Source organism: Entelurus aequoreus, linkage group LG02 (genome assembly GCF_033978785.1).
Source record: "Entelurus aequoreus isolate RoL-2023_Sb linkage group LG02, RoL_Eaeq_v1.1, whole genome shotgun sequence".
Taxonomy (NCBI): Eukaryota; Metazoa; Chordata; class Actinopteri; order Syngnathiformes; family Syngnathidae; genus Entelurus; species Entelurus aequoreus.
In genome coordinates, this window is record NC_084732.1 from 43440284 (window position 1) to 43467037 (window position 26754).

Genomic DNA, 26754 nt, shown 5'->3' on the forward strand with positions numbered 1-26754 from the left:
AAGAGAAGCAACCTAGATTAACCTTGTAGATTGTTATAGTAACAATAGGTTAAGCTTTGTCAGTGTGCCATGTGTTATCCAGTTGACCCTAGGGCAACAACGTTACTATACGTTTGATGAAACGTGATTATGTGCATGCGTGTATGTATGCATATGTACTTGTATATGTACAGAAAGTGTATATGTGTTTGTACAGTGAATGTATATGTACAGTATGTGTATATGTATGTTTGTACAGTGAATGTATATGTACATGTATGTGTATATGTATGATTGTACAGTGAATGTATATGTACAGTATGTGTATATGTATGATTGTACAGTGAATGTATATGTACAGTATGTGTATGTGTATGTTTGTACAATGAATGTGCGTGTGGATGTATGAACTTTGAGTATGTAGATATGTACTGTATTTGTGTATGTATGTGGGAGCGTAGGTACCTATGTATGTATATGTGAATCTGTATGTACAATACATTTGACTCACAGCGACAGGAACCCAAGAGCCAGGCCTACCGCGCCGCCCGTAAGAGCCAGCAGCAGGCCGCAGACAGACGCACCCGGCAGAGGACAAGGCACGAGAAAAGCAGGGGACAGCCAGACCCCAAGCCAGCGAGAGACCACACCCCAGACGGGCAGAAAGGTGGGACAACCCGCCCTGGGGGCCCAGAGACTCCCCGCAACCGGACGGGAAGACCGCCCCCGCCCCACCGGCACCCGGGCCCCCACGAGCCCACCCCCACCCCCGAAGAGTGCGGCGAGGCCCGCCCTCGGCTCCCCCCCACCAAAATCGGCCGCCGCAGGACCACCCAGCATGGTGCCACGGGAACCACCCACCCCACCCGAAGGGACCCAAACGATGGAGATGGAACAACCAGCAACCGCCCTGTCGAGTCCCCCCCTGAGGGAGGGGGAAAAAAATACAATATTAATAAAAAACAAATAAAAAAAATATATATATATATATAAAATATAAAATTAAAAAAATTAAAAAATAAAAAAAGAATTAAAAGAAGATCACGGACAAGCTGACACACAAGGTCACTACCCCAGCAGCTGGCCGACTCGCAGCACCTCGGAATACCTTGCAGCACCAAGCTACCACAATAGACGCAGGGACTAGACCCAGCAGGCCCCAACCAAGACGGGAATCCCGGAAAGGATGGACGGTGGGACCCAGGAGCTCCAGACACGCAGTCCGGATGCAGTAGCCTGAGGCGCCGACCCCCGGCTGACAAGCAGGCCCAGAGCGTACCCCCAGAAATATACATACATACATAAATACATATACATACACATACACATACACATGTACGTGTACACATACACATACACACACACATATATATATACACATACATCCACATACACATATATACCTGTATATACATACATACATACATACACATACACACACATATACATACATACAGTATACACACATGCATATATACGTACACACACACACACACACACACACACACACACACACACACACACACACACACACACACACACACACACACACACACACACACACACACACACATCTGTAAACACACACACACATATACTGTACATACATACACATACATACCTACCGGTACATCCGACAAGCCAACCAACACGACAATAAACGAGTATGAGGCCGGCAAGTTCGTCAGCCCCGACAACCACCACGCGTGCGCACTGCCACCAGTCACAACATCAGCCACCCCCCTGCACCAGACCCAGCAGCCACGGGCGCCCACACCACAAACAAACGGCAGCAGAAACAGCAGCTGCAATATCCCCGGAATATCTTGGAGTACGAATAAACTCAAAAATGACATTAAAATCTCACATAAAAAACGCCTGTAACAAAGTAAAACACAACTTAGCAAATGTCCGGTTCATCAGATCCAACTTATCTTTTCAGTCAGCAAGACTATTTATGCATTCAATAGTCTTATCACATTTTACATACTGCTTAACCACAGGGGGAAAACATGTCTGACAGTTGAAAATAAATAAATAGTTTGACATTCCTGACACCTTTACCTCCAGTTTGACTACTAGGTCAAATTGACCCGAACAGTAACTATGTGATATAAACATGCAGGTGGTGGTTGCAAATATGTAAGAGGAACCATTTTCATATTGTACGTTGATTAGACTAATTAAGGCAAGCAGAAAAACTTTCATACTGAAAAAATACTTTGAAATATTTTTCATAGATTCCAACTTTAAAATATGTCAATATGACCTGTAACATAACAGGAGGGTTAAATGAAAAGCACCTCTCGCTTGCAATATAAAGGCTATGAGTCACACATGATTGCAATGTTTACTTGTTTCTATTTTCAGAGTAAAGACACTAAATTTTACATTCCATATGTAATGTTACTTATAAATGGTATACAAATATATATTTTACCCTGTGTTAAAGCAATGCAGTACTATGTTTATACATGGAATATCATAATTACGTGTGCATAATAGCCTTATTAGCAGTGTTGGGACTAACGCGTTTTACTGTAACGCCGTTAGTTTTGGCGGTAACTAGTAATCTAACACGTTATTTTTTATATTCAGTAACTCAGTTACCGTTACTACATGATGCGTTACTGCGTTATTTTACGTTATTTTTTATGTAGTATCGGCTAGAAACTGAAGATCTGAGTGTGTTTTGTGGCAGCGCTGCGGTGGAAAAGAAAGGGCGTACATGCTTTCTGTGGGTGGGGGCGGGGGGGACTCCCATACCGTAGTTGAGGAGCGCAGGGGAGACGTTCCTTCGGGGCTAACAACCTTCACTTTACCCGGAAGTGGTCTTTACAGCTGAGGGTGAATGACGAGGCCGGCGGTTTGTTGCAACTTTGTGACTTTATTGGACGCAGCCATCAACCAAGCTAGAGAGAGCACCTGCAAGCACTCACTGTCGCCGCTCCCTCACTTCTCTCGCCCACTCACTCACTGACGTCCCTCACACACATGCTGTCATATCTTAAAGGGCCACACACACACACGCACACACATAAACGCTACTATCATAACAACTAACAAGACATCAAGGCGAAGCCAAGAGTCGATTTTTTTAACAAGGAGAAATTCTCAATACTTTTCTTTTGTCGAGCACAAAGAAAATAACATTTTAGTTAAATGTAAGTTGTGTCTTGGATCAAAGATCCTACCTACTTCAAGTTCAAGTTAAAGTGCCATTATGTTGCAGCTATTTAAAATAGTTTTGTCAATTTGTTCTGGCCTGAAATAAATTGGCCTTTGAAACATATCTTTGTCTATGTGTGTTGTATGTAGACCACATTGTTTGTGTGTTGTATGTAGACCACATTGTTTGTGTGTTGGATGTAGACCACATTGCTTAGCAGAGTTCAGTGATGCAAATGCATGTCAAGTTGATCAACACATTGTATTATTCTCCAGTGCAATAACAGTACTGAAATGAAGGCTAAAGGGCATTAATGGGAGCTTTTAAAAAAGAAAAGAAAAAAAGAAGTAACTAAATAGTTACTTTTCAAAGTAACACATTACTATTTGGTGTAAGTAACTGAGTTAGTAACTGAGTTACTTTTGAAATGAAGTAACTAGTAACTATAACTCATTACTGGTTTTCAGTAACTAACCCAACACTGCTTATTAGGCAGCTAGATGGGTCAAATGCAGAGAATAATTTCACCACACCTAGTGTGTGTGTGACAATCATTGGTAAATACCGAATACAAAATACATCTCTCAGTTGGATACATTACAGTAATCCACAACCACATTAATAAATATATTATTAAATAAATACCTGTGTGTTTGCGTCAGTCCAAACAGAAAATGATTATTATTTTTGTAAAGGAGATGATTAGTGGTGAATGTGGTGTGGTTAACCTGTACAAACTAGACAATGGTTTACTTTCCTCACCTGTGCTCCACATGTAAGACGGGTCTTCGGTCGGATGTTCCACAATTATTTTGCAATGTCAAACCATTGGACTGCTCCATGTTTTCCAGCAATATATCAATATTGTCATCTGGAACCAGTGCCTCCTGACATAAATGATAAATGGGTTAAACTTGTATAGCGCTTTTCTACCTTCAAGGTACTCAAAGCGCTTTGACAGTATTTCCACATTCACCTATTCACACACACATTCACACACAGATGGCGGGAGCTGCCATGCAAGGCGCTAACCAGCAGCCATCAGGAGCAAGGGTGAAGTGTCTTGCCCAAGGACACAACGGACGTGACTAGGATCGTAGAAGGACATCAGAGATATCCATTGTGAAATACTATTTGGGAGACTCAGTAAATCAAGCAGTGGATGTTTTTTAAATTTGCGTGAAGAAGTTGCCCCCTCACCCCACTTTGTCCAAATTTGTTTTGTTATGTTTGTGCTGCAAACCTTTTTTGGTTTAACTTTTATAGTTTTTAAGTTATTAACATTTTATGTTACTATTCATTACAAGCCCTTAAACTATGTCAAAATCTCCCTAAGCTTGTACCATTTGTTTGTGCTGGCTTGTGCTGCAAAACTTTTGGTCCAACTGTTGTTTTATAACATTTTATGGAGCTGGTTATTAATCATAATTTGTTATTAATTTAATAACTAGTTAGAGCACAATTTTTTGCAGCACAAACGATTGGGACTGGCTTGGGGGAATTTTGAAAAATATAATAGTTAGACCAAAATGTTTTGCAGCACAAATGATTGGAGAAAGTCTGGAGGGCTGGTTATGAATACAAACATTTAAATACCATTAAAACAATGACATGTTAACAACTTAAAAATTATAGTTAGACCAACAATATTTTGCAGCACAAACGTTCAGGACAAGTTTGGGGAGATCTGGATAAGGTGGGCAGGGGCAACTTCACACAGGTCGTTTTCAAACTGTGCATTTACCTGTACATTTTCCGACTTGACTTTCACTTTCTTTTTCTTCTTCTTTTTCTTAACACAAGCCACGGGCTGAAAAAGAATACAAAACAATGACACTCCAACATCATACATACGACAGTATAATAATTTGAATTCAGGACAGTACCACATCCCAATCATGTTAAGCTGTACCTCATTTGGCCTTTGACTGCTGTTTTCCTTGCTGTCAATGTGTCCTGTTTCAACTGATTTATTTCCTTCAACATTTTCTGGGTCTTCATCTGCTGAGTTTTTTTCTGGATCACTTATCTGGTAAAAAAAAAAAAAGATATTACAAAAGTAGATTTTTTTGGCACATTTCAATTCGACCAGGGCTAACATCAATCAAAGTTTATTTATATAGCCCTAAATCACAAGTGTCTCAAAGGGCTGCACAAGCCACAACGACATCCGCAGCTCAGATCCCACATAAGGGCAAGGAAAAACTCAACCCAAAGGGCTACAATGAGAAAACTTGGAGGGGATCGGTGCAATGGACGTTGAGTGGATCTAGTTAATAGTGTAAGAGTCCAGTCCATAGTGGGGCCAGCAGGGGATCATCTTGGGTGGAGAAAGGTCAGCAGCGCAGAGACATCCCTAACTGATGCACAGATGAGTGGTCCACCCCGGGTCCCGACTTTGAACAGCACAGATGAGTGGTCCACCCCGGGTCCCGACTTTGAACAGCACAGATGAGTGGTCCACCCCGGGTCCCGACTTTGAACAGCACAGATGAGTGGTCCACCACGGGTCCCGACTTTGAACAGCTAGCGCGTCATTTGTGGTCACCTAATCTGTGCAACCCCTCTCATTAAATCCTAGCAGTTCTTGTTTAGTGGACAATACACAGCAATTATTGAGAATTACCGACATACTGTTTGTTCCCTGAGCTTAATAGAATAAGGGCTTGTATTCTAAGTAATGCAAACATACATATGCAATACATGAATGGCTTTATGAAACAGGCTACCAACAGCAGCTAGCCGCTGCTAACATGCAAAATGACATTACATATGAACTATGGTGTCACTTTACCATTTCTAAAATGGCACAGATGTTTTTACGCCCCTTGTTTTTCTTTGACTTTGGGTTAGTGCCATTGCCGTGTGGCGGTGGACTGACGCCGGCCGCGTACAGTTCGTCTCCCTCGCTCTCTGCCACTTCATCGGGGCTACCTGTCAAAGTTAGCTCCTCGATGGCCACCGCCTCCTGGCCCCGCTGTTTGCCTTTAAGTCTTCGCAGAGCCCTGCTGGACATTGTCCACTACCTACTTTGACACCGATACAACAATGATGGCGACTAAAATAGATTTTCTTTGAGCTAACATAAATAACAAACAGGTACAGTCATAATTCTGGAGTTCGTTCTTCTTCTGCTCGTTTCTTGGCAGGCGCAACCGCTTCACGGAGCTCTACTGCCGCCAACAGGACAAAAAGGGAATATCACGTAGACCATGCTGAAGTGTAGTTATAGTGTATTAGTTATTTCTCAGCATGAGGTGACCTTCAGGGTAAAAAATATGTTCATGGTGGACATGACTATTATTAGATAGTATAACTAGTAATACGACGATAAATGTGCCTTGGAAAACAATACAAACAACAACATACCATAAGAAGCTGAGAGCTACACTTTTATGGTGTCCTTGTTCTGATGATTAACTTATTATGCTGACAGTACATATATTTTTTACCCTGAATTGATTAACGTGTACCCCGATATAAACAAGTTCAAAAACGTATTTGTTTCCATTTAGTGGTCAATTGTACGGAATATGTACTGTACTGTGTAAACTGTATGCAGTTTACACAGTACAGTACATATTCTGTTTCATATACTGTTTCATATATTGTATTCTCTTTCTTTGCAATCTACTAATAAACGTTTCAATCAACCAATCAAACAATAGTTGACAAAAAATAAACAGTAAATAAGACATTGTAGGTCAGAAAATACTACGAAAATAAAACAGCCAGTTTAGTTTTTTGTAAATAAGTTTATTATTTCTTCAGTCATTGGTCAACAAAATAAACAACAGTTTTACATAAACAAACAGTTGTACATTCATAAATTGACCCGAAAGGGTTTAGGCTGAAGTTGAGCACTTATTTCGCCTAACCCAGGGGTCGGCAACCCAAAATGTTGAAAGAGCCATATTGGACCAAAAATACAAAAACAAATCTGTCTGGAGCCGCAAAAAATTAAAAGCCATATTTACATGTGTCATGAGATATACATTTAATTAAGAGGACTTAAAGGAAACTAAATGAGCTCAAATATAGCTACAAATGAGGCATAATGATGCTATATGTACATATCGCTAGCCTAAATAGCATGTTAGCATCGATTAGCTTGCAGTCATGCAGTGACCAAATATGTCTGATTAGCACTCCACACAAGTCAATAACATCAACAAAACTCACCTTTGTGCACGACGTTAAAAGCTTGGTGGACAAAATGAGACAGAAAAAGAAGTGGCATAAAACACGTCCTAGAAAGTCGGAGAAAGTTATACATGGAAACAAACTATACGGTGAGTTCAAGGACCGCCAAAATTAGTAGGACAAAACGGCGCTCGCCAAATACTCGAATCAGTGAAGCATGTTTAATATAAACAGTGTGATTTATAACAATTAGGGAGGTTTGTGTCATGTTTGTCCTCCTACAGAAACCATACTAAAACAAAAAAATAGATTTTTTTCCCCTCATCTTTTTCCATTCTTCATACATTTTTGAAAAATCTCCAGAGAGCCACTAGGGCGGCGCTAAAGAGCCGCATGCGGCTCTAGAGCCGCGGGTTGCCGACCCCCGGCCTAACCCTATAAACAATCTCAAATACAAGATGAGCTTCATAGAAATATGACATTTCCTCTACACAACATAAACACTGTTTAAATATATACACAGTAAAGACATGGAAAATATCCCTGTACACGTGTTGGTTAAACATTTGTACCAATAATATACCATATGCAAACACTTATACTTCCATCATTATTTATATCCCACATTTAGTTTTGTAATTAACATTGATCATAGGATTAACTATTGTATTGATTCAAGAGCGATATATTTTTCTAAGACATTGGTTTTAAAGTTTTTTTTAAAATGTGTGAATGGAACTGGAACATTTTAAGGAATCATCCAAGCTGTTCCACAGACATACCCCCCTGACAGAGACACATCTACTTTTTAAGCTCGTTCTTATGTTTGCTTTCTGAAAGACAGCTGAACCTCTGAGGTCATAGGGACTCTCCCTGTGTTTAAACCAGTGGTTCTTAACCTGGGTTCGATCAAACCCTATGGGTTCGGGGAGTCGGCCTCTGGGGTTCGGCGGAGCCTCCGCCGCGGAGGTCAAGGTGCACCCGTCTCATCATGTAAATAAAAACTTCTCCCTATCGGCATATTATGGATACCCCCAAACAATGTTCCCTTTAATTTTACATATGCGTGGACCTACTCAGTGGCCTAGTGGTTAGAGTGTCCGCCTTGAGATCGGTAGGTTGTGAGTTCAAACCCTGACCGAGTCTTACCAAAGACTATAAAAATGGGACCCATTACCTCCCTGCTTGGCACTCAGCATCAAGGGATGGAATTGGGGATTAAATCACCAAAAATGATTTCCAGGCGTGGCACCGCTGCTGCCCGCTGCTCCCCTCACTTCCCAGGGGGTCAACAAGGGGATGGGTCAAATGCAGAGGACAAATTTCACCACACCTAGTGTGTGACAATCATTGGTACTTTAACTTAGATGTGCACACTGTGGCCACACCAGCAGCACACCTGTCCCAAACCAGACTAAATACCAAGTTAATGACCCCAAAAGGGACAAGCGGTAGAAAATGGATGGATGGATGGATGTTTTATTATTATAATCAAATGACAGCAGTAATTTCCATGGTATTATTTTCTAATATAAGTGTTTTGGCCCACTTACAATGACAATAACAAAACATATAGTATTTCATGACCTGTGTACTAGTATTGTATGTCTGGGTGGGGGTCCTGCTTTGGAAATAATTTTTACCCCTTTCCGATATCGCATTTAGTTCCCACTAAAACATTCACATGTTGCACAATGAGATGTAAACACGGGATCATGTGTACATTCCTGTAACTTTCTGTTTGTAACATATATCTTTATTAATATTTCTTTAATATTATATTAATCATTTCATGATTAATATTTATAAATTCAGATTAAATTAAGAAAGAAAAAAAAGAAGGTTTCGGTGAATGCGCATATGAAACTGGTGGGTTTCAATACCTCCAACAAGGTTAATTAAGAACCACTGGTTTAAACGGACCGCTAATACAGTAGTTCTCTTTTTCAGCAAGAGATGGCAGTAGAAGTTCAATCAAAACACAAATCAAAGAATTCTGGGGTCATTTGTGTGTGACCTTTTTTTTAAAACAGGCTTTAACAAACCATGTAGGTATGCTCACATGTTAATACAGTATGATAAGAAAAACAAATGCTTTGTGCTACTGGTGACAAACTTATGCTGAATATTAACATTAACAAAAACCATCAAGTTCCTCACTTTGTATTACGCCTTTCAGCAGTTTATTTTTTTTTTTACATTTAATTTCACATTTGGAAAGTGACTTGGGCCAATTACCTTTAATTACTATGGAACAAAAAAAAATAATATTTTTTTTAAATAGTAAGATGGAGTTAAATTCAAATATTTATACATAACGATAAGCTTGCTTTGTAAAACTAAATCCTACAAAAATAGTAGCAATTACTGTGCAGGGCATTTAACAATACAAGTAATAAACAGTAAGTTCATACATTTATGGGAAAACAACTGAATTATGAATGGTTTTTGTTTTAAGGCAGATATATATTGACTGCTTAAACATGCATCTAAATACGCTAATTACATTGTTAATGTAATGATATTATAATTAAGCTTGAACAGCTGTTTAAAAATGGAGTTTCGCACAAAAATGAGGAAGTAATCTTCCTCATATTCCCACACAAGACATTAACTGTGACCCAACAAAAATATAATCTAATTGGAATGTGCAACGTCAGTGCACTGAACTTGTTCAACAACCTACTGTGGCGAAACAAAATATCAATTTGTGCATTGAGACAAGTAAGCGTAGAAAACAAGTACAGGAAATATGACAGGGGGGAAATTCTAACTTAGTGAAATTCAGGGTGTTTTCACAATGGGAAACGGAATATATTGTGAGGTTTAAAAGGAGAAGTAAGTCAATAAAATGTAGACTCAACAAAGATAACAATTTATTTACATTATGGAGAGGAACATATAAACACTTATATATATATATATATATATATATATATATATATATATATATATATATATATATATATATATATATATATATATATATATATATATATAATGACAGCCTATCAGTGTGACACAGGCAAAAGAAACAAAATGTCAATGCTTTCAAGCTAAGTTTAGTGCAGTAGCAACTTGCGGCAGTGAATAGATATGGCAGCTGGAACAAGAAACCTTCATCACAGGCGTAAACATGTATTTTCATTGTATGTGATTGCCACTTAGCAGCTGCAATGTATGTATTGTGACATACTTTTTTTATTCCATCAACTGTTGTACTAAGCAACACTTTGGCATAATGTTTGAGGGGAAAAAACACAAAACAGGGAGAAACATGTCAGGTTACTTCTACTCAGTGACAGTCATGGGGTTGTCGTAAGAAGCGTCGTCCATGTAATCAACATTTTTCCTCCGCATCTCTGGTGGAGGTCTTGGTGGAGGATTCTGAGGGGGATTCTTAATGCTTGGAGCCGGCCTCCTCACTTGCTTCTTTGGGAGAATGGGCTCCCAGTGTTCACCATGAATGGCCGCCTAAAAAATAGAGTAAAAATAAGAAACAATTTAGTAATGCAAATGTACCGTGACTCAAACTGTTAAATAAACTGTATTTATTATCAGGAGGATGTAACAAATGAGCCACCAGTAGTGCCCCGCGATCCCTGGGAGCCCCCGTTTTGCATGAAGGAGCGAATGACTGACAAATCCTCGTCAACTGTTGAATTTTGTTGTACTTTTTTAGTGTAATGACAAATAAAAGCATCTTGTGTCTTGAAAAATGTCAATGAATGAATTTTGCCAAAAACACATCCCTTCCTGCTCCATCACTGATAACAATTTGACAGTCACAGTTGCTCTCGTGGCGCACAGCATAAGTCCTCATTTTGTAAAGCAGAGGTACTAGATTCGAATCCCAGTCGGATTTAGGGACGTTTATAAATGTTAATAATGTTAAAATTGTTAATTTGCACTACAAACTATTGAAAAATGTGTTTTAGTACAAAACATGCATCAAATTAAATTATGTAAAAAAAAATTATCATATGTAATTTAAAAAAAAAAAGTTTAAAAAAGATAATGTAACGGGGAAATTGGGGGGGCCCTTCAAATACAAATATGCTTAGGGCCCCTGTTTAGCCTGGGGTGGCCCGGGTTCACCACAAAACCTTTAGAGATGAGATGGCACAAACAAGTGCAGAATGACTCTGCCACGCCTCTTTCTGGTCAGATTTCATTACGGAGGTATGTCTCAAGAGCTGCACCAGTACTGAAACAATCTCTTCCTTATAGCCTTGCAGCTATTTCCTTGTTTTCATCAACTTCCTGCATTGGCGTTTGCAAAAATGCAACAATTTCACTCACTGAAAGGTAGATGAGGCTGGCGATAGCCAGGCAGACGCAGCCAAGGACAGTAGCCAGCATAAAGCCAGCAGGAACACAAAGCCTGGGAAACAGAAGCTTCATTAGAGCAAGGCAACAACAAAACACGTCTTTGGTTGGAAGGAATGCTGCCTTGCAATGGAAAGATGCTTTGTCTCTTCAACTCACGCAGCATGAAGAAAGGCTCTGACGTAGTAGTTCCTTGTCAGGGGCCCAAAGGCTTTCACGCACACAGTGAAACAGTACTGGCCCCTGTAGATGACAGAAAAAGAGAGGATGAGGATTAAAATAACATGTCAGCCATCATTAAATGGCACCACTTACTTTCGTTCAACACCCGTGCCTTTTGCCTTCCTGCTTCTTGGGTACTCCAGCAGACACACAAACAGGCCAGCAGCGCTGCACAACGCAGTCAAGAACTTTCTTATCGAACAGGTTTTGGGCGACGGGTATAATTAAACAGGAAAAGGCCTCTTTAAATACATACCAGTGGTTCGGAACATACAGACCGGTGTTTCTCAAACTGTGGTACGTGTACCAATAGTGGTACGCCACAAAATCACTTGATTAAAGTACAGTGTTTTATTGTCCTATATTTAAACAAAGTGTTAATGTTGAACCTGTGTGTAATGTTACAGTGGCCATAAATATCGAATGTACTTTAAAACCTGTACCTTGTTTTTAAAAAATACTTGGGCCTACTACACTACTTTATTTTAATGTTGGTCATTATGGTGGTACTTGGAGAGCCAGGTTTTTTCTAAGGTGGTGCTACATAGAATGTCTGTGCGAATGTGCAGAGAAAACCTTTAAAAATGATGATGCATCATATTCCAGCATTTATTTTCATACAAGCACTCAATAATGTTCCTTAAATCCTTGAATGCTGAATTATAATAGCTTTCGGTTTGTGTCATTTGACTCTTTTTTTTTTTTTTAAATATGGGCCCCTTGTATCAGGTATGAGTTGTACATATACATGTATGTAACGAAATATAAAAGGATACATAGCATAGGCTGCAAACTGCCACCCTCTGAAGAGTCCTGCCACCCCCACAATGCCGCCTGTAAGGAGAACTGAAAGAAGGAAGTGTGTCAAAAATGTCAAAATCAAAGAAACAATTGAATGACCAAATAAAACAAATAAATAATAATAAAAAAGGATGAAAAATTGGTTTTTCGGGCAAATTCTGGTGCTTTGTTATTGTACACTGTCCCTGTCAAATAAACACATACATTAATACTTTATTACACTTAATCATTAAAATAATAACTTTTAATTCAGGTTAATATCATTGAGTAACATTTACAAAAACACAGAACTAAAAAAAAAAAAGCAATAATCGGTAATAGTACAACAAATATCAACATCATACAAACCAAATTGGAAATACAAGTATTTTAACTTACTGAGTCCAGCCGCTAGAGCCTGCTCATTGGCCCACATAGCCCACTCGATCTTCCCCATGTTTTCTTCAGCGTTCTCTACAAGGAAACTTTTTCTCCTATGAGAAATGTGGGGTGCAGCTTGAGATAAAAGGTGACTACCTGAGACCGCCCACTGACGTCACTTCCGGCAGGGGAGGAGCAACTGCAGCGTGGCTTGTGAAACATTCCTGTTGTCAGTAGATCAGTTTACAGCCAGTCAGTCACATATGACTTTTAAAAAATATATATTATTCTTTAATAGTAAATCCCACACCTATTCAGCTTGCTAAATTGTTGCTTTTTACAACAACAAACATATTCAATAAACAGACAAAAAGTGTAAAGAAGTAAATTTAATTTGGGTTTTTTTCAGTGACTGCTGGGATTAGGTTTTAAACAGTGGTGCCTCAATTTAAGAGTTACCCAATTTAAGAGTGTTTTGAGATAAAGCTGTCTCTCGGCTAATTGTCATGCTTTAAATTACGAGCAAAAATTTGCGTTACAAGCGTCCCTGCCACAATGAACACCCTATCTTATAAGATTCGCCCAAAACATCTCGTCATATCGGTTGAGATCAACATAACTTTGTTTTTCCAAGCATTGGAAATAAGAATGTGGGTGTGAAGGACAGTGCTGAGAAGAAGTGGATGATATTCATTGAATAAAAACAAGAAATGATCAAAAACATGACCGATCGTATTGTCAACTTGACAAAACAAATGGAGTGTATCACTGCAAATCTTCTATTGAAGCAGAATGAGTCTAACACTAGTCAAAAATGTTAATAATATGTAAACGGCAGACATGTATTCATTAAAAAAAAGGAAGATGCTGATGGTGTGTTTGAAGGAGAAGCAGCTGGAAGAAGATATTGTAGAAGTACACTCTCCAAGATAAATGCTGTACATTATTACTTCATACAACTACTGTAGTTGTTTGTAGTACATTCTATTATATTGTTTCATACAATATTTGTTATACAAATTAGTTTTTCCTTTAAAAAAAAAAAAAGGCATATTAAATGTTAAAAGGGTGTGTGGAGGTCTGCACCTCCGGGTTCTTCGGACCACCCAGAAGAGACATGACAGGCTTGACGGTTGTGTGATTTGGTTTATTTTGCAATAAACTTATCGCTCTGCTTTTCAGCAATCGCATCTCATGACTGTCTCGCTCTTCGGGTTGCTTTTCAGCCATCCGCTCTCGTCTCCGTCTCAGTCTCTGCTCGCTCATGCTCGGGTTCTCTCCAACATAAACTCCTCCAACTTCTCCCCCCTCTTCCTTCCCGGCTGCTGCCCTTTTATAGAGTGACAGGTGATCAGATAAACACGCCCAGGTGGGCCATCTACGCACCTGTCGCCGATCTCGGAGCCGGCCCCGGCACACCCCACCTCGCTGCAGGTCCGCAGGCCACGCCCCCTCACAGGGTGCTGTTTTGGGGGGGCAAGCACTAATTACATTGATATCAATGTAGTGCCTCACACTGGAAGTCTCTGCAGAGAGTGGTGAGGACCTCTTCCTCCTATCCAGGAGATCGCAAAAAGCCGCTGCCTGACCAGGGCTCAGAAAATCTGTCGAGACTCCTCCCACCCCACCAATGACTGTTTTCACTGCTGGACTCTGGAAAGAGGTTCCACAGCCTCCGTAGCAGAAACTACGGGTTCTGTAACAGCTTCTTCCCTCAGGCCATAAGACTCTTGAACGCATCATAATAATCCCCTCAATTCCCCCAAAAAACGGATTAACTCGCTGGACTATAAAGACAATATAACATTGATCCGTAAACGTGGATGCATATGCAAAAGTGCAATATATTTATCTGTACAGTAATACATTTATTTATATCCGCACCTTATTGCTCTTTTATCCTGCACTACGAGCTAATGCAACACAATTTCGTTCTTATCTGTACTGTAAAGTTCAAATTTGAATGACAATAAAGGAAGTCTAAGTCTCTAATTTTAATAGGAGACACTGGTTTGAGGTACAAGTGTTTTTCGTTAAGAGTTCCGTTACAGAATCAATAAAGTTTGTAAGTTGAGGTACTACTTTATTACACAATTTCATATAACTTTGTAGGTATATACACAGTGAATTAAAGCAATTACTTATACAACAAACATATTTTATAGTTTAGTATGTTGGTCAAAAACATGATTACACAGCTACTATGTTCTGCCTGAGGCTGAGCCAATCAGAGGCCAATGACACATTCACAATCTCAATGACAAAATCCATATTTCTAAATCAGTGTTCAGTGGTAAAAACAATGTCATTACAAAAAAAGTAATTCTAAAATATCTGTCAATTGAGAGACTTATAGGAAATGCATGTACATATTAGCAAACATTTTTGTGTTCTACTCTATTGTCTTGATGTTTCTCACTGCGCTTTGGTAACCCATCAGGTCCAAGCAGATGCTGTGTAGGATCCTTCACAACACAAGGACCTGGACCAGCCTTTGGAACACACCACAGACACAAAGTGAGTACAGTACAAAAACAAGTCACACACAATGTTTTGTAAATTAATCATATCAGTCTGAAGCAGCTACAGCTTTATTAAGATCTCATATAACTGTGGGACTCAATCATCTGAGATGAATAACTAGTGAATAATGAAAAACTGTGTTTTGTTTGTGCATACCTTTGTGCTGATAATGTAGCTAATTCCTTTAGGCATGGGCTCCAAACCAATAGCCTGTTTTAGCTCCACTGAAATATCAGCTTGAGGAACTGGAAGACCTTTTATAAACCTACAGAAAAGAAAACATTTGATGACACACTTAAAGTGGACAAAAAAAAACCTCACAATAATACACATATTTAGAGTAAACACATACAGATATTCAACTAAATTGTTTAAGGGGTCTTACAGTATTTCCAGAAAACCAAAGACCGGGGGCCCGGACTTCTTTCTTCACTATTAGTCTTATTTTGTATATTCTAGAGAACCAGCTTCCTCTACAGCAGTGGTCCCCAACCACGGCCCGGTACGTGGCTCGATTGATACCGGGCCGCACAAGAAATCAAAATAAATAGATAAAAAGTTTATTTTCTTTTTTATTAAATCAACATAAAAAACACAAAATACACTTACAATTAGTGCACCAACCCAAAAAACCTCCCTCCCCCATTTATACTCATTAACACTCATTCGCACAAAAGGGTTGTTTCTTTCTGTTATTAATATTTCTGGTTCCTACATTATATATCAATATAGATCAATACAGTCTGCAGGGATACAGTCCGTAAGCACTCATGATTGTATTTTTTTATGACAAAAAAAATTAATAGCAACCCCCCGGTCTCAGGTTTTTTTTTTTAACTGAACTCACAAGCCACCAATAGCCCAACTAATGAAAAAAAAGGACCTAAAAGGGAACCTTGAGGAACACCAATAATACAACTAAATAAGTTTTAAAAAATGACTACTGACTGCATCTGAAGCAACACTTTACTTACATAATTCCCATTACGAATAAAAAAGTGTTACTGCCATAGAAGACAGGACTTAAAGGGGTGCCTTGAGGAACGCCTCAGTTATGTAAATCATAAGTTTGGACCCCAGTGTTTTAGGTTTGCTTGAAAGGCTAAAATGTCAAAGCAGGGGTCACTAATGTTTTTAGAAATTTGCTGCAAAAATGTTTATCTCCCAAGTTTTTAACTAAACTTGAGACACCAGTTGGATAGCCGTGACATAAACGGTTTATACACTTTGCCATTGATGATTTTCCATGAGTTTTAGAAAACCTTTCACTGAATTTTAATGATTAAAATACATTATTTTATCTCAATGGGACGACCAAAATCTAATTATCCTAAAATTAATACTACATTATTATGTACATACAATTGTTTTTGTGGTAATGTGTTACATTATGGGCCATTGTGTGTGTCCCATGTGCACTGCTATGACAATAAAGTTCCTTGAATCCTAAGTAAAATTAGGTTAATATCAGAAATGTACGGTCCCTCTCTAAAACAAAAAACACTGGAGAGGCACATTAAGGCCATGTCCACATGAACACGGATACTTAATACACGCATACTTATCTCTGCGTTTAGGCCTCTTGTCCACACGCAAACGCATACTTCTGCCTTTAAAAACGCAGACTTTTGCAAACATTGGTCAAAGTGTAGAATTCCAAAACTCTTCGTCCAGCGTATGCATGTGCACGGCACAAACGGAGACTTCAATTCCTCTGATGATGTCATGTTTGTGCGTCATTTCCAAAGCTCAACAACACGCCTTGCTGCTTTTAAACACACTATAAGAGGACCACTGTATGTTTGAACATAAACATGCTGCTAATTTCACTTTAACAGCAATAAAAAAAAAGACAAATCAAAATAGGCTTAGCGATTCTCCCGCCAGCAACAATGACAGTTCTCTGTTTGGGATATGATTGCTGTCTGACCTCCACCTGATGGAACAACTTTGACTGGTAAGACTTTTTGCTCTGTGTCATAAGAACAGTACAAAATGATCTCAGGTTTTTAATTCTTGTTTAACGACAGATCGTGAAGTTAACTTACGCGACTGTGCACGCACATATAACGCAACCGAGCGACTAAAAAAATCCAACGTATTCTTCCTCCTTGTTAATGTTAAAGACAATGTACACTTCATTGCACATATATCACTATATCGATTATTAAATGCGTGATAATTCAAAGAGTTTTACAGCTGCACACGCACGTCTGTGCGCTTTAGGCACTTACACATGCAAAAGGGTTTCCTTGGCTCGTTAGTGCGTGCTGATTTTAGAATTAATGTACACTTCGCTGTACATGTTGCTGATTAAACATGTTATAACTCAATGAGTGTTGGGTTTCAGCAGCACAGGCGTGCATGCGTGCTGTAAACACCAACAAAAAGAGATTCATGAATGTTCCCAGGGCTGTGTGTAAGTGGAGGCTGGTTTTAAAAATAATGTACATGTCATTGTACGTCTAGTATATCAAAATAAACATTATAATAACAGGTGTAATGCCACCAAGTCATCTGTGGCTACTTTTACAGGCTTCTGATTGGACAAAATGTGCATGACAGCAACTGTAAGCGTTTGTGTGTAGACTTAGACAGTTTTGAAACTACACTTGTGTAGCTGGAGATGGTTTTAACCCCAAAAATGTGTTTTTGAAACTCTCTGTGTTCGTGTGGACATAGACTTAGATACACATTCTCATATTAGAGTTCCAACATATTTAGTTCTGACTTCTGCTCCATCCCACAGCCTCACAGATATATCTATTTGACGGACAAATGGTGGTTTAGGTTTTTGTCAAACAGCACTACATGTCGTTTGTCGAGACACCAATTATAGAGTCCTTTAAAGTGCAGAAAAAGCCCAGAAGGCACACAAAGGAACACTTCATCCTACCACGAGGAGATTTTGGGGTAATCTGGCTGTCCAGGAACATGGCCGCAAAAAGACGGCTTGTGTCCTCGGAAGACCTGAATTAGTATGAATTAACACATTTTTGTGCCCCTGGTATCCCGGCTTTGAGCACTTCATTTTTTGCAGAAATGTCCAAAGTTGTCTGCCTGTTGCTGTGGAAACAGTAGTAGTGTTGCTGACTCATCACAGCATTAGCCTTCATCACTTACGAGTATTGCACTGCCAGCAACAGTGGCTACAGTTTAATGCTTTTTCTCATTTGAGTGGCTAACGAGCACTGCCTTGCCCAAATTTGAAATGTCAAATGTTTTACAGCACAGTTTGCATTTAGCATGTCTTGTGTCTTTTGCCAGTCACAATTTGTATTTTTCCTTAAAAAAATCATGTTTTATTGAATGTATTATTTTAATTTTTTCATCAAAACCATGTTCAAACAGACTAGACAATACATTTTTCACACCACCAAAACATCACGGTGGTCCTTAGCAATGTACATTTTATTACATCAATTTCATTTGGATTAATGAAACTTTAGATATATTTACATGATTTTTTTTAAACTTCTGGAAAAAATATAATTTTACACAACTTTTGCTGGCCCTTAAAAGTGTATTTTAAAATTTCACGACTTTTCCAGGTTTTTTATCACCGTATGAATCCTTAATAAGGGCTGCACAGTGGCCTAGTGGAGAGCATGTAGGCTTTACAGGTGTGACTGGTGAGTGTAAATGATTGTTTGTCTATAAAATATGTCCCCAAAGTCATCTGGGATAGGCTTCAGCGCTCCCATAACGCTAATGAGGACAAGTGGTACAGAAAATTGATGGATGGTGAAAAGTAGATAATTGCCAACTCACTGTCCATTGGTTTCTGGAGGGAAGAAATGTCGGACAGCTTGACTAAAGTCAAGAACGTGCTGCTGTAAAGTGAATATCACAGCATTGGGTCCTGCATCAAAGGTGTAAGCCACCTAGACCGACACAAACAGTATGTCACATACACAGCAATTGTTCTTATATTAAGAAAATCATGTTAAAAAAAAGCTATGCCCTCAGTGGCAAACAACAAGGAAGTTAAAACAGGTGCAGTTCGTAACAGTGGCCTGTCAGCTCTTTAAAGGGAGCTATTTTTATTCAGCATTTTTTTTGTGTTAGTTTGGTTACGTCACTTCTTACATAGTTGGCCCCTGACTAAAACCAGTGTGCGACATCATTCAACTTTGTTTCCAGTGCCTTGCTTACCCTGGTCTCACCATAGTGTCGATTATATCGATGCACCAAGTTGATGACTTGATGAGACACACTGTTGAGGTAGAATATTGGAGGGTATGTGTCCAGGCAGGTGGCATGAAACTGGTTACTGTCCTTCATCGTTAGTTCAGCAAAAGCAGTAAAGTCTTTCCTGCGCACTGCTTCAATCATCTCGACCATGCGGCCTGGGACAACCGACTCGGCCCGGTGCTACAAAACACAAAAACATGTTTTCAGGTCTGTTAATTAATAGGTGAGAAATTAATTTGTCTCTACTTTTAATGTCAAGCCCTTTTTCCACCAAGCAGCGCAATTCCCTTTTACTCAAGATGACAAAATATGACCTGGTGTGGATTGTGTTTCCATTTCAGGGTGTGTAGGCTGGATGACTCTTTTATAAATAGCGAGATACCAAAGCATTGCAACAGAATGTAACCTGCCTATAACTTAATAAAAAATAAAAGTTACACGGTAAACTAAGATTAGAAGTGAGTGACAAAAAAAGGTACAAAGAGTGGTGAAGATGCAGGTCTGTTATTTTTATACACTTCATAACCGTTTTAAGTCACAAATTGAGAACTGAAACCTTGACTGCTTGGTAAACGCCAAGCATAAATTAACAGAATGTTGTGAGATTACATAAGGTACCTTTAGAAGACAACTTGTTTGTACGCTAGTTTGCATGCCAGACGTGCTGCCTACAGGTTTGCGCTCAGCACTGGCCTGTCAAAAAGAAAATAGATCCAATTATAACCAACTTGCCTAACTCGTATTGTTTCGTCATATTTCATGCTGTCAAGTAAAGTACTTCCCTCCATCATTCAGCAACATACCACAAGCACAAGTATTCTCAGTTCGGGCCAATGAGTCTCTGGCTCCACCTGTTGGGCAACGCTGTCTTTGCCGTCACTCTGATGCCCCATGATCCACTTGACGAACCCCCCGTACATACTCCTGCATGCACTGCCTGAACCTTGGCGAGCAACCCCAGACAAGTCCCCTTCTACACCAAATGCCTGGGCCAGCGTGTACACTGTAAAAACCGTGATGGAAACTGAATGTGAGTGCTTTCAAATTAATCATCATTTACGCCACACACAAACTCACCTAAGCATGCGAAACCAGCAGCTGAGGAAGCAAGTCCAGCAGCAGTGGGGAAATTGTTGACGGAACAGATGTGAACTTTATGAGACAAACAAGTTGAATCCAAATCGGGGTCTGCGTCATTTCGTCTTTTCCTTGCAAGACGTCGAACTAAACACAGGATACAAAGACAGAATGCTGAAAAGACCATTAAAATTTTGATTATAAGAATAGACAATGACGACCAGTCTTACTCTCTCTCAGACAGGACTGTAACCTCGGATGGCTGATATCCTCCTCTTTCCCGTTGAGCCATAGTCGATCTTCTTGAAAAGACTTGCTGGTGGTCACTGTTGTGGTTGTTTTTAGCTGGACGGAACAAACAAGTTACTGCCTTTTTTGCAGTGAATAAGCGTGCTATTATTTTTTAATAGTTGTAAATTACAACTGCAAGATGCAGTCAAAATGCATGTACAATAACACTATATGACAGCACAAATCAAACAGCAGTTTAAAAGTGGTACACTCAAAGTTTGATGTAACACGGTCATTGGGGTCCATAAAATACAGATCGCTTTATTCCCAAGACCGCATTATGTAGAAATCCTTATTTTTTAAGCTGTTCTTTGAGAAAAAATTATGCGCGTATTACTAACCAAATTACTCTTTATTAAATGTAATTAATAACTAGGGAAAGTAATTACTATGTTACTTAAAAAGAACTATATCTGGCATAATGTAGTTGACATAAGTTTCATATGAGAGAAGTGTGTGCGTCTGTGTGTGTACCTTTAAAAGGTGCTGCCTGTTGCCTAGTGACGTGACGTCACCGTGTCCAAGCTCAGTCTGAGTCTAACAGGCATTTTAGCTTGAGCTATTTTTGTTAGCTTAGCAGGCAACCCTCGTACTTACTACAGCGTAGTGCAGTGTGTGTCAAGTTTTAAGGTGATAAAAAAAATGTATTTTACTGACCAGTTCCTAAAACTAAGACCTTGTTTCTTCCGTGTTGGAAGACTGAGTGTGTGAACGAGGAGGAGCGGGGCTCCCCTCTGTACATGGTGCAGAAAGGCGGGACGCACACAGAGTGATCAGTGACACTTCCGCATCAATCACTTGTCCATTTGGTTATGGTTAAAGTTTATTTCAAACATGCTATACAGATGGGCGAAACTTTTACTCTAGCTTAATCAAATTTCGATAGATTTATTTTAGGAACAAAATATGATCAAAAAGTTGAAATCCCTAATTGCACATGTTAACAGGTGTTTTTTCAAGTCACACGCTCTATTTTTTAGGCGCATTTGCGAGGAAATTTGTCAGCCCGGCCACTGGCTAGCACGATGCATTACAATGCATTCAATACAATAACTGTAATACGAGAGCTGCTTCTTACGGTATGTTTCTTAAGTTTGCCTGTTTTGTGTATTAAATAACCGACCAGCCTCTCAGAATGGTGCAGTGCAGTAGACCACAATCAATGTAACCTACAACCACAATACATATATTGTTATATTACTCATGTGTTCATTTGTTGTCACCTGTGTTGATCAAATCTGACTATTAGCTATAGTATTGCTTGGATTTGTCGATCAAATCTGACTATTATCTATAGTATTGCTTGGATTTTACGGATGTCACGTCCGGCTCACGTCCCTCCCATTATTTTGTGTGATGGTCAAGCTAGCTCTGTTCTCAATGTGTACTAGGCGCCATTTAGCCTTTCTCAAAGAAAAAATGCCTTGTGCTTGTGTTCGGCTGTACAAATCGTTCAAATGATACACGTTTCTTTATAGTTACGCGTGAGGTAATCAAAAAGGGCGGAAGAGTGCAAGATTTTACGAAACAATGACGAGAAAAACATGCAGCTCACACTCCAGACCAAGAGAGCAGTGTCGAAGAATGCTTGAGTTTGCAGTGATCACTTTGTGAAATGTTTGTTTGATATACTTTTAACATGTATTATTTCCCATTTAAGTAATATCTTGATATTATTTGTATTTCTTAAACACGTTTGCTACGAGTGTTTCGTAAAGCACCAACTCGGCGAGTCTAAATAAAAGAAAGCAAATGTGAGCAAACCCCAAAAGAGTTAAGCTTTTACCAAGGGCAGCAAACCTAAATGAAGCTTTCAGCACATACACAACGTTGAGATCTATAGTTATGTTTTGATAAAGATGGGGAAAAACACGCTACTCATTAACAGCAACAGACATGGTTTATTTAGGCTATGTCTACACTAAGCCGGATAACCCCTTAAATGAATAATTATTTAGGCTAAGCCCCGTTTCAGCCACACTAATCCATCGTTTAAGGTTCCTCTCCTTGGACAATTTTTTACACGGGTAAGTTTGTATGGACTCATTGATCGTTTACAAACTGAGTTCGGAGAGGAAGTGAAGTCAGAAAGACCGCCCCCACACAGGAAGTGAAGTCAGAAAGAACGCATCACAGCCAGCTTCAAAACAACCGTAGCTAACCACTGGAAAGATGGAGACGAGTCATCCAGACATGCCCGTGTTTCTCATTCTTTTACATGTACAGGTGCTTGAAAAAAATCACACATGAATACTTAAATGAAGGTAACGTGCGATTGCAGCTATTTCGGATACCACACATCTCAGACGGCAAGAGAACTTTCGGATGTCCGGGTCAGCTGTGATTCTACTTACCGAAAAACTGCGTCCATTTGTCAAAGGGGAGACAACGAGAATGCGGGCTCCCGTGCATGTGATAAAAAAGGTAGCATGTGCTTTGTATTACCTGGCCGACGAGGGAAGACTACAGAAAACATCAAATGCATTTGGACTGGCAAAGCAGACTGTATCAGTTATTGTCCGCCATGTATGTCGCGGACTGAGCGTCTAGGTCCAGAGTATATAAAGTCACCAAAAAGGAATGGACAATGAAGGTGAAGGCAAAAGAGTGAGGAGTGTCCTGACCAGATATCTAGATCCCTAGATTGACTGATGTAAAATGTTCTTTATCACATTGTTTACTTTCACATGTCCGATAAAGATTTTATTAATTTATGATGGCTCAGGTGTGATTCACTACAATAGGGCCCCACAGCGTAATGGATTCCAGTTAATTGAAATACCACAACTCTGGATATTGTTCAGATAAGTTACATTTAATTTAAGGACTTGCACACAAAACAACACTGGAGGTGACTATGACGTGCGCATTCTCCACGCATGCGTACTAGGTCGCGCTGCGCCGGCGGACTGAGGGGGTCTTAAACGACAATTGTGTGTGTGTGGACAAGGATAAGGTTAAGTGGGATTTACCCAGGATAAGTGTATAAGCTTAGTGTAGAAGGGGCCTTAGACGCACATTTAAATCATGAAACGCAACCTTACCCTGAGCAAAAACGAAGTCTTGATACCAATTTCCTTGACCCAGCCACACACAAGTTGTAGACCTCCATGAGTTTCCAAGTTTCCATTTGTTTAGTCTTGTAGTATGATGTCTGGAGCACAATACTACGATATGTCTGAGAACGCAAACTATGTGTAATCCTTGATATCACTCGACAAATCTTTTTTTTTAAAATAAAGTAAAGGGACCTATTCCATTGCATAGATTGATTTTTGCAGGAAGATTTAAGCCTCTTTTGTATTCAGATCGTTCACGCGCTGCTTGCTGTACAACAGCCATCTCAGCTAGGTTGACCACCACTGCTTTTCACTTCCGGGAAGAAGTCACGTGTCGGGAATACAAACCATAGTGTAAAAGCAGAATGTTTGCAACGATTGTGTAGGTCAGGGGTGCCCATTACGTCGATCGCGAGCTACCGGTTGATCGTAGAGGGTGTGTCAGTCGATCGCCAGCCAGGCATTAAAAAAACAGACCTAAAAATGAGCGATCATCAATCTTCACTATGACGTCACTTTCGTCACTTGATTGACATTCACGGCACCTGGGGGTCTTGTGAGATGACACTGATTGCAGCGAGATCATTATCAACAACAAATGACAGAGAAGAGGGTGAGAAACACTTTTTATTTCAATAGACTCTTGCGCCGTACCTGCTGTCAAAACCCTAAAGGCCGAACTGCACAATTCCTGTCTTCACAATAAAAGTGCTGCTTCAAGGATGAAGCAGCAGGAGCCTGCGCTAACAAAATAAGAGTCTCAGGAAGCCAGAGCGCACACAAGCTACGGAGTTTGCCGTCAATGTATTTCTTGTAAAGTGTATAAAAACGAGTATGAAAGCTGGACAAATAAGATGCCAAAAACCAACCACTTTCATGTGGTCTTGGACAGAAAAGAGGACTTTATTTCTCCTCCATTTGAAAATGTGGACGTTATCAGCACTACTGTCTGATCCCAATCGATGCAAGTCATATAGGATCAGGTAATACAGTGGTTCTCAACCTTTTTTCAGTGATGTACCCCCTGTGAACATTTTTTTAATTCAAATACCCCCTAATCAGAGCAAAGCATTTTTGGTTGAAAAAAAGAGATAAAGAAGTAAAATACATCACTGTGTCATCAGTTTCTGATTTATTAAATTGTATAACAATGCAAAATATTGCTCATTTGTTGTGGTCTTTCTTGAACTATTTGGAAAAAAAGATATAAAAATAACTAAAAAATTGTTAAAAAATAAACAAGTGATTCAATTATAAATAAAGATTTCTAGACATAGAAGTAATCATCGACTTAAAGTGCCCTCTTTGGGGATTGTAATAGAGATCTATCTGGATTCATGAACTTAATTCCAAACATTTCTTCACAAAAAAAGAAATCTTTAACATCAATATTTATGGAACATGTCCACAAAAAATCTAGCTGTCAACACTGAATATTGCATTGTTGCATTTCTTTTCACAGTTCTTTATGACAGACATTTTTTTTAAATCTCACGTAACCCTTGGCATACCTTCAAGTACCCCCAGGGGTACAGGTACCCCCATTTGAGAACCACTGAGGTAATACACCAACTTATATTCTTGTCTTCATGAAAGAAAGGAATCTATATGTGTTAAACATGCTTGTATTATCATTAAACACCTTTAACTTGTTAACAAAAACGTCTCTTTTATAAATAAATCTATATAAATTATATATATGAATGAGGTAGATCCCCTCGACTTGGTCAATTGAAAAGTAGCTCGTCTGCAGAAAAAGTATGGGCACCCCTGGTGTAGGTGTACCTAATGTTATCTACTGCATACATATTGACAAAACATATAAATAGCAGTTCTCAATTAACAATCACCTGACAGTGGTATGTATTTGATTACCTGATCTTGATGAAGTGTGACGCTCAACGATGAGTTAATGGGTAGAATTAGGTCCTCATCTCTCTTTCCCCCTGAAAATATACATGCATTTTTTTTAAATGCAGCCAACATTGACTTGGCCACGAATAAATGTGACATTTTTATAGTGAAAGCTGACAGTCAGCAAGACACAAATGAGTTAAGATGATACTCACAGTATTTAACGACAGCTATATTCACAGGAGCTGTGCACGTAATTATGTGTGCCTTCTCCATGTTGTCCTTGTGGCCTATTTGCATTTATATGTATTGTTTTTCGTAGAACCACTATCTAAATCCACAGGATAAACTCCTCCAGAGTTTAGTAGCCATGTTGGCTAGCACAACTGAACCATGTCTTTGACTCACCACTACTGTTATTGTGATTGGTTGATGTTTAACACGTGGCTAAACCAACAACCAATCAAAACTAGGTTCTTTAGCGCGTGCAGTCGGACTAGCCAATGGCAGATCATCTGACCACACTGGTGCGGAGTGGCGTTCTAGATCGAACCATATCTCATATTTTGTGACATATTTTCCACAACCTGAACAACATTGATTAAAGAAATTATAATCACTAAAACTTCAAACATAATAGATTGTTTTTATTTCTTGTTCTAAATTATTCATGTTAACGACAAGCCTATGTAGTCCTGTTTGGGAATATCATCCGATTTATAAATCCCATTTTAGCATGATGTTACTCAACCA

At 39.3% G+C, this 26754-nt stretch overlaps 3 protein-coding genes across 3 annotated transcripts in view; all 3 read right to left on the reverse strand.

The window, feature by feature from the left end:
- Positions 1–6326, reverse strand: part of tcf25 (transcription factor 25 (basic helix-loop-helix)) — a 49844-nt gene extending 43518 nt beyond the window's left edge. Inside the window, exons 1-4 of the mRNA XM_062027178.1 lie at positions 5943–6326; positions 5061–5177; positions 4893–4958; positions 3911–4035 (exon numbers count right to left, since the gene is read on the reverse strand). Of these exons, the coding sequence (XP_061883162.1) occupies positions 3911–4035; positions 4893–4958; positions 5061–5177; positions 5943–6164 (530 nt within the window). The 5' untranslated portion in view covers positions 6165–6326. The remainder of the gene's footprint in view (positions 1–3910; positions 4036–4892; positions 4959–5060; positions 5178–5942) is intronic.
- A 3970-nt stretch (positions 6327–10296) lies between these two features.
- On the reverse strand, positions 10297–13172 carry LOC133634147 (cytochrome b-245 light chain). Its single transcript, XM_062027199.1, has 6 exons — positions 13022–13172; positions 12619–12688; positions 11936–12010; positions 11780–11863; positions 11594–11675; positions 10297–10765 (listed from the first exon to the last, which is right to left on the reverse strand). Exons 1-6 carry the CDS (start codon positions 13077–13079, stop codon positions 10583–10585), a joined length of 552 nt encoding a protein of 183 aa, XP_061883183.1. The 5' UTR covers positions 13080–13172; the 3' UTR covers positions 10297–10582.
- A 1893-nt stretch (positions 13173–15065) lies between these two features.
- On the reverse strand, positions 15066–26429 carry mvda (mevalonate (diphospho) decarboxylase a). Its single transcript, XM_062027186.1, has 10 exons — positions 26217–26429; positions 26023–26093; positions 21028–21142; positions 20798–20944; positions 20524–20723; positions 20339–20413; positions 19682–19900; positions 19298–19410; positions 15683–15791; positions 15066–15495 (listed from the first exon to the last, which is right to left on the reverse strand). The coding sequence occupies exons 1-10, from the start codon at positions 26299–26301 to the stop codon at positions 15376–15378; spliced, it is 1254 nt and encodes a 417-aa protein (XP_061883170.1). The 5' UTR covers positions 26302–26429; the 3' UTR covers positions 15066–15375.
- Between the last annotated feature and the right edge of the window lie 325 nt (positions 26430–26754).

What these genes read in the sequence shown, in the direction of transcription:
- LOC133634147 (XM_062027199.1), bottom strand. Translation starts at nt 13,079, where the DNA reads ATGGGGAAGATCGAGTGGGCTATGTGGGCCAATGAGCAGGCTCTAGCG. An exon ending in AGAGCCTTTCTTCATGCTGC is followed by an intron (nt 11,676 to 11,779) that starts GTGAGTTGAAGA and finishes TCTGTTTCCCAG; the next exon opens with GCTTTGTGTTCCTGCTGGCT. An exon ending in CCAGCCTCATCTACCTTTCA is followed by an intron (nt 10,766 to 11,593) that starts GTGAGTGAAATT and finishes TCTATTTTTTAG; the next exon opens with GCGGCCATTCATGGTGAACA.
- mvda (XM_062027186.1), bottom strand. Translation starts at nt 26,301, where the DNA reads ATGCAAATAGGCCACAAGGACAACATGGAGAAGGCACACATAATTACG. An exon ending in ACAGTCCTGTCTGAGAGAGA is followed by an intron (nt 20,945 to 21,027) that starts GTAAGACTGGTC and finishes TCCTGTGTTTAG; the next exon opens with TTCGACGTCTTGCAAGGAAA. An exon ending in AAACAAGTTGTCTTCTAAAG is followed by an intron (nt 19,901 to 20,338) that starts GTACCTTATGTA and finishes TGTGTTTTGTAG; the next exon opens with CACCGGGCCGAGTCGGTTGT.